The 7,834-nt window shown below is 38.7% G+C and overlaps 1 protein-coding gene and 2 non-coding genes across 3 annotated transcripts; all 3 read right to left on the bottom strand.

The window, feature by feature from the left end:
* On the bottom strand, window positions 1-6,087 carry rpl18a (ribosomal protein L18a). Its single transcript, XM_006633637.3, has 5 exons — window positions 5,981-6,087; window positions 3,904-4,083; window positions 3,477-3,606; window positions 1,892-2,001; window positions 1-145 (listed from the first exon to the last, which is right to left on the bottom strand). Exons 1-5 carry the CDS (start codon window positions 5,996-5,998, stop codon window positions 53-55), a joined length of 531 nt encoding a protein of 176 aa, XP_006633700.1. The 5' UTR covers window positions 5,999-6,087; the 3' UTR covers window positions 1-52.
* Window positions 738-866, bottom strand: LOC138240856 (small nucleolar RNA SNORA68). The gene has a single exon (XR_011190138.1). It is a non-coding gene; the product is annotated as a small nucleolar RNA SNORA68 (small nucleolar RNA).
* On the bottom strand, window positions 2,830-2,958 carry LOC138240855 (small nucleolar RNA SNORA68). The gene has a single exon (XR_011190137.1). It is a non-coding gene; the product is annotated as a small nucleolar RNA SNORA68 (small nucleolar RNA).
* Window positions 6,088-7,834: the final 1,747 nt, after the last annotated feature.

Below are 7,834 nucleotides of genomic sequence, written 5' to 3'. Positions count from 1 at the left end.
AACTCTTTTGTTTTTTTATTCAAATACAGAGTCCAAGGTTGTTGAATTTCATTCAGAAAAAGGTGTTTGGTCTCTTCGTGGTGAAGCGTGGCTTGTGCTGGCGACGAAGAACTCTGTGTGGCAGAGGGAACTTGATCTTGGAGTCCTAGACAGAAGAAAAACTATCGTCAGCAAAGAAATATCCGGAAGAATTTAACTCCAAAGAACCCTGCTTCCTTTAAACAAAGATATGGAATGCACCTAAAAGCTTTTGCGTTCGATCCGTGTAATTAGGAAATGGGCTTCATCTGTCTTAATGGTCACAGTGTTGGTCTTTTGTCTGTGTTAAATGAAATGATCTCATCCAGCACCAAAAAGACTGAGATTTAATTTGCATGCGAGATACAAGCTTGAGCTGTAAAACCTTGAGTCAGAGATCTTGGACACAATTACTGTTTTCTCTTCTTGGGGGGGGAGATAGGAAGCTGCAGGAAACGGGAAGGGTTGAGGAGGAAAAGGTGTAAAGGGGAATGTCGCAAATCACCCTCAAACACCAGTGACCTCCTTCAACAATACAAGAGATTGGGAAACTAGATTACAGTGGTAGTTGGGCTGTGGGGTACTTATTTATTACAATTTTAACTGTAAAATGACATTAAATTAGATGCTGCTATGTGAGTCTGAAAAATATCTCCAGTTACATATTTTATCAATCAACAATTGTATGTTTTCTGACAATCTATTATAGAACTGAGAAGAGCTGTTACACCTTGATTTCACTTCCATTAGCACAACAGCAGATGAAAGGCGACAAGGTGCTATTGTTGTTTGCACACACAGCTAGAACATTATACATTACAATAATGTCCTTAGGGTTTGTGTGCATTTTTGTATCAAAGCCACATATTTAACCCAAGAAATTCCCATTCTTTTTAACTGTTTCATGTTATATTTTTATTCCCTCACTGCACAGGCTATCGCATCATTCCTCTCGCCAAAACAATATATGTTTAGAGTACTTCCAAAGCCCTGCATAGCCTAGGCTTTGTAGCTTTCAAGCCATTAAGTAAAAAAAAAAAAGATTTGTTTTGGTACAGAAACATGCAGAATGTACAATTATGGGGAAAGAAAAAAGTTTCCCTTGTTTGCCAAAAGACTAATAATAAAAAGATGGAAGGCAAAGAGGATACAAAATGAAAGGAACTACTGTAAAGGATGAAGTCAAGTTAGAACTACTAGTAAACAGACAAAACAGAACTGCAAGGAATCAGAGCGGAAACTGTAAAATACTTAAAAAGGCCCGGGCTGGGAGAAGTGGGAGGTACTAACCACCTAACAACGCAAAAGAAGACGTGTTTTCTAAACTGTCAATTTCTCATGACTGCAGATACTGTACAGTATTTTCTGTTGCTTAAATCATTTTTGGATTTAACATATGTTCTGAAAGATAATGGAAGCACATTCTAAACAAGGTAGTAATTCTAAAAAAAGATATTTGTCCTTGGCAGTTGTATTGTGTGGGGAATGTGGGAATCAACATTAGGATGTGAATTTATTTTAAAAGAAGCAGATACTGTTTCTGACTGTACTTAACAGTAAAGATCCGTCTCTAGATATGTGATAAAGTTCTTAGATTTATAAACTGAATAGTGTAGCAATAACCCCCCCCCCCCGAGACATTACATTTTTTCTCAGGTTTATGTGAATCTTTGTGATAAGAGGGTTGAGAAGTTAACTTAAATCTGAAGGACTCCATTATAAGAATCAAGATGTTCAGAATAACCAGATTTCCATCTTTTAATGATTATAGCGTATGATTTCTGTGGACAGCGTTTGACAGGAAACACCTGTTAGGTATAAAATTCACCACAGATAACGAGTCGCAACAGGTCTTGTACATGTTCAGACTTACATGGAACTGCTTGATAGCAGGTCTACGACACTTGCTAGCAGGGATCTCCTCCACCTTCATGATCTGGATGGAATGGGCACGAGCACGATGGCGAGCCCCCATATCCCGGTCTGAAAAATTCATGACAAATTACAACAGTCCCGTAAGTCAAATAAAACACAGTGAACAGAAAAAAACTCATTTCTCTAGTTTTCACCAGGCTGAAGGATCCAAATGGATGTTTCAGCTATTTCACAATCAACAGCAGGAGACTGACAGCAGACGTCCCAGGCACGCAAAATAACTAGTCACGCTTCATAACCTGCTCAGCTGTAACAAGAAAGGAATACAACAGCTGCCACTAAAATATGTAACTGGGAATGTTAAACATAACTGGCATCCTTAAGGTAGTTACTATATATATTTGTGCAGAGAATCTAAACATTACAGAATAAAAAACTATAACAGTATTGTAATTAAAATAATAATAGCACATTGCTAACTTTTATGCTAACCTTTTTGCTTATTGTTGAGCAAACAGTTGAAGAAATAAATTCTATTTTATAGGTTGCCAGTGCAGGACTGATATAACCATAGTTTGAAACTAGCCTGGTAGCAGTATTTCGATTTTACATTATCTCTAGTATGACTATGGAAGATACTAGTTTGCAGGACTCGGCATAAAACAATTCTATCACAATTTATTCTCTACAGTGAAAATTAAAGTCCTTAGGAAATTACATGCTAAATTACATAAGCATGCTATCTCATCATGAGCTCCTTCTTCTATGCCAATTTAAAAATATTAAGCACAGCACTGTTTTACCACATTTTGCAGGGACGTTTTTATTATATTTATATTGTAGTTAAATTCATATATCACTCCAAAGCCAGGTATAAAAATGTTGGCTATCAAGATTAAAATTTCCAAATGAAAGGCACAGCATGCACCTTTTGAGTAGTGTGGCACCCTGAATTCACTTTCATAAGCACAGCAGCCCATGAAAGGCGACAAGGTGCTCTTCCTTTCTGCACACATAGCAAGAGCATTACACATTTCTATAATGACCTTGGGGTTTGTGTGCATTAACCCTCAGATAGGTATTGCCCATCCTGGAGCACCTGGAGTTTTCCTGCTGTAATTCAGGTCCTAGTTAAAATAATCAAACCAGTTGACCAGTTGATTGATTTGAACTGTTCTCTGCACGAAGGTGCTACTTTCGGAAATATTGATATGTGCCACAGGCATTAACATCTGTTGAAATGCACAGGGTTGGATCAACAGTGTGACTGTTAATAAGCACAGCATCTTGCAGAGCGCCACTGCTCTCCAGGTTTAAAAAAGGTACAGTACAAAATTGGAAAAATTCACTAAAAAATGATTAAAGCTTCCCAGTATTAGTTTAATTTGTTGAAAAGGAAGACTGCAGCTGAACTTATAAATTCACATTTCCAGTGATTTAACAATTAGAATACAGGAATTCATCCAAAATACTCTATTCTGTGTGGTGTTCTTTTTTCAAAGTGATGTGGAAATGAGAGGCACTTGACGTGGCTGGAGTTGAATTAGAAATCCAGACTCTGGCCGGACCGAACAGGTACTTACAGCACTGAGTGACAGCTCCGGCTGTTGTCAGGTCGCGGTACTCCCTGTACATGTTGTGGGTGCCACTTCGAGAGTCGTACCGCAGCCAGATGCCAAAATTTTTCACCTTCAGGGGAGACTTCTCAAAGACCTGTGATTAAATAAATAAATAAATTAAACAGGGATATATAATACTCTTCCGTTTATACAACCTCAATTGCTCACGTAGACTTGCACGGATTCGCTTTCGACGATAATGTGAAAATGCAGGAGTGTCTTGTTGTGTTTAAGACCCATAATTACATTCTGAATGAATCTGGGAATATGAAACGATCGCCAATGACACGTATGAATGATGAATCATGAATCATGGCCCACAACAGCTTTTCTCTAAAAGCAATGTGGCTGAGTAGTGCAACACAAAAAAAACAACAAACTGCTGCAGTACCTGTCCACAGTACACAATTTCTCCAGAAGCCTTCTTCATCTTCCTCAGCTGGGAGACGAAATACCAGAAACGGGACTTGGCCACCACATGGTTAGGTGCAAAGATTCTCATGCGGTAGAGAGGCGGGGTGGGATTCTTGGCAGAGGGGAGCAGGCGGCCAATAACCTTGTATTCCCTCAGCTGAAAAGAAACAAAATTACATTTAAGAAAAAGAGCACATGAAGTCAAAAGTTTAATTTTTACCGTTACAGAAAAATTCTGAAACATTAAAAGTACAGCCAGAACTTGTACTGACAACCGTTTTTGCGATCAAATGTCAACTCCAAGATTTCCATACTAAAAGTATAGAAATATAAAACGGAATGCTTACATGAACAAAGAAAACAGTAGCTCCCACACATTCAAGGCTACTACACAATCCCAAGTCTTTAAATGAGCAATTAAAAGATACTCTGGAAACTTGCAGGACCGTTGTATGCTTTTGTATTGTGGTAAGCCAGTCCCTAACTTTCTTTTGACATGTCTGGAACTTTACCACTGGTAAAGGAACACTAGCGTTAACAAGATTCCCTTGAGCAAAGGATGACAAATGGATTTCATTTAAAAACATGTATATTATTATGAACCAAAGTAAATGGTAAATGGGCTTAACTTAAAATGAGCATGTATTCTCACCTAGCCTATAGCAAACCACCCCCCTCTTACAATTCCACACTTAAGGATGCATTATACTTATACACTTATAGGTTGCAGTGGACCTGCTGCTGTGTGTAGGAGAGCAGTGAAAGTGGCTACTTCATTCTAACAAGCAAGTCAATACAAGAAAACCCCATATAGTGCAACAGACTGACACAGCATTCCTTTCTAGCAATTGAGATGAACATCTATCCATATATACAGCATTTTTAATATCTTAACTGACTAGATTACACTTCATTGGTGTGCACTCAGTTTTAACAGCCCAGGTGCTGTTGCCCGTTTCGTGCGGCTTTGGAAAACGCAAGGGCAATTTCAGTCTCCTAAATGAACAAAGTTTTATTATTTAATATAAGCACGAAACTAGTGACTCCAGAATCGGTTCGCTTACTGGTAATATTTTGTATTCTTGAATTTTGACAGAGGACATTTGTTGAAATATAAGTTTCTCAAACGAGTGAAACATTTTAAGGTCTACGATAAGGAGGAAAGGCAATATACCACAGCACACGGGCGTACTAAAAGCATGTGTTACAAAAACACACTCAGTAAAGAGAATATGTGGTAAATACGGATCAAAGCAGCGCGTTTATAGTGGATCTCCAAGATCCTTTCAAAGTGTGATATTCTTCTAAATGCTATTGTCCAGCACACTCCACTGTTATCTGTTAACATCTAATTCAGTTGTCGGTTTCAAATAAGACACATATTTCTACACTTTTTGCATTTAGGCGTTAGGTGTTATTTTACCCCAAACAAATACGTTTCTAAGGCAGATCACTCACTGCCTGAAGTACTCGTATTAATAAGCATCGGTCTCTCCATAGTTGAGAATTGAAGGGCTCGATTGGGCTATATTCTTCAACAAAACCCAATGGAATACATGTTTATTGAGTTTGCGCGTTTTAGATGGACTCAATCAGATTTCAACACCTGCCGATTATCTATTTCTATCGCCGATCCCACATAAAACTACCACGGATGCCGTTACCGGCCTTGATTTGTCCAAAGGGGACATTTCAACCCGTATCCCTAAAAGCCAATTCAACACCAACATCTTCAAAAATGTTGCCGCCTTAAAAAAGTTTAAGCTCCAGACAACGACGAAACGATAAAAAACAGACTGGATACCCAATTCATAAGGTTTTAAATATGCCTGTAAGAATCGCATTTACACCACATGGCTCCCCACAGCACATCAGCCTCAGCGCCATGTTGCAGAGCAACTCGAACAATTAATGAAAATGTAGTACACCAGTAATAATGATACAACTGCAACATTTTCAACTTCGAATGTGTTTTATAAAGATAAATACATGACAGAACGACAAGGACTTTGTATATATCGACTAATCAAGGGTTATTTTTCCGTTTTACATACAGTGCCGGACGCCTTCATGATGTCCCTCGCAGACGGCAACCGTAAAAGAGAACGTCTTCCGCTGGTATTGCCTACGTCAAACCTCGAGGCGGATAGGGTGGGTCCAAAGGCCAGATTGCCAAGAGTGGATTGGACGTTGAACTCTGATATGACCAATCCCAGTGCACAGAACTCCACGACAGAGTCGCCACCGACCAATCGCGTTTCAGATGCGCCCACCTTCTTCTCCTGCAGCAGAGGGAGACTTGAAGAAATAAGCGGACTGCAGCTGTGAGTGGAGGTTAGGTTGCTTGAGTTTGAGGGGTGCTTAGGCTGTCCAGATACTTGGAGTTATATCAAACGTTTGCCAATTCAAGACAGGATTTGGTTTGGGACATATTGCAACTCAAGATTGATTACAAACTGGAGGTGACAATTCGGCCCATCTTGCTTATTTACTTGAAGCACTTCAGCCTTTACAATGGTGTGTACAACACCTTGGTATTTCGGTAGGTTTTTATGTAGATGTCGGCGCTTGTAGCGATAAAATAAATATATTTTATAATAAAATAAATGACAAATGTGATTAATGATGCAAAACGTAAAAACTCCATGAAAAATATGGATTTAAACATTATAAAAGCAAAGGCCAGTGCACCAGTAACGGGTATTGTAGGAAGAACGGCACTAATCTAAAGTGCGTCATTTTTTAAAAAAAATGATTAGGTACTCGAGTAGGTGAAGATAGGTTGAGATGATTATACTATGTTAAAGTACTGCTTTTTAACAGACTGGGAAGCGCGTTCCTCGGTTTTTTGTGGTCTATATGGTAAAACGGAATCAGTAGCCCATATTCTGCTACACTGCATTAAGTGTATATAAGTATTTATTTTGTATTGCTGTACTTATTTTAATTTTTCGTCTATTCCGATGTCTGGTTTTGCTTGTCTTGGGCTGGGCTGCTGTAACACCTCAATTTCCCTTCGGGATCAAGAAAGTCTCATCTGTCTATCTATGACCACAACAGGGAAATTATACCTCTTTTGTATCAGATAGGTGAAATATTTATAAGTGAGTCTCTGGAAAGTAATGATTATTTTAGAAATTCCTTCATGTATTTGATCCGCACAATACATATATAAGAACATTGGATAATTAGTACTTCGTGTTCCTTCATTGCATGTGGCAGTACTACTTCGAAATGGTGTGAATTAAGTATAAAGAGGAATCAGAAACTGCCGAGTATTTCTGAAGTACTGTCATTAGAGTTGTGGACCCGCTTCAGTGTTTAAAAATTCCTGGTATCTGCTTGCTGTGGAAAGGGATAAATGGAAATAACATGGCAGAGTATGATAGGCCGCCAGAAACACGTGATCTTTGAACGCGCAGTTTACAGGGGGGTTGAAGGCCCAATCAAAGCGCACGTTGCTCTGCTCCTCTACGACCAATCAGAGTGCTTGGACTGGGAATGAAGCGAGCGCGCGCAATTACGTGTTCGACTCCGTCTCGGGTCCCCCTCCCGGGAGTGGCTGGGATAGTGATTTGTGTTAAGTCATGCGTATTTCAGTGGTCCTGATTTTATCACAAGCGAAATATACGGTTGCTATAATAGGCACCAGTATATGGGTTCTGAACAGTTTAGTATTGTTTTAATAATAGCACAAGTATTGTTGTGCAATTAATGGTTCTAACCCCAGAGAACGGGCGAAAGTAACAGATTTAAATCAGTAAATTAGATAGTAACAAAATATCAAACGGATATAATTAACGAACGCAATGCAGTTCATATTGTACTAATATAGTTATCAATTGCATTACTAATAACATGACATTGGCTATTATAATTACTTTTTCTATAATTATATTAATAGTAAT

Source organism: Lepisosteus oculatus, chromosome 7, assembly GCF_040954835.1.
Source record: "Lepisosteus oculatus isolate fLepOcu1 chromosome 7, fLepOcu1.hap2, whole genome shotgun sequence".
Taxonomy (NCBI): Eukaryota; Metazoa; Chordata; class Actinopteri; order Semionotiformes; family Lepisosteidae; genus Lepisosteus; species Lepisosteus oculatus.
This window is presented reverse-complemented; position numbering and strand designations above follow the sequence as displayed.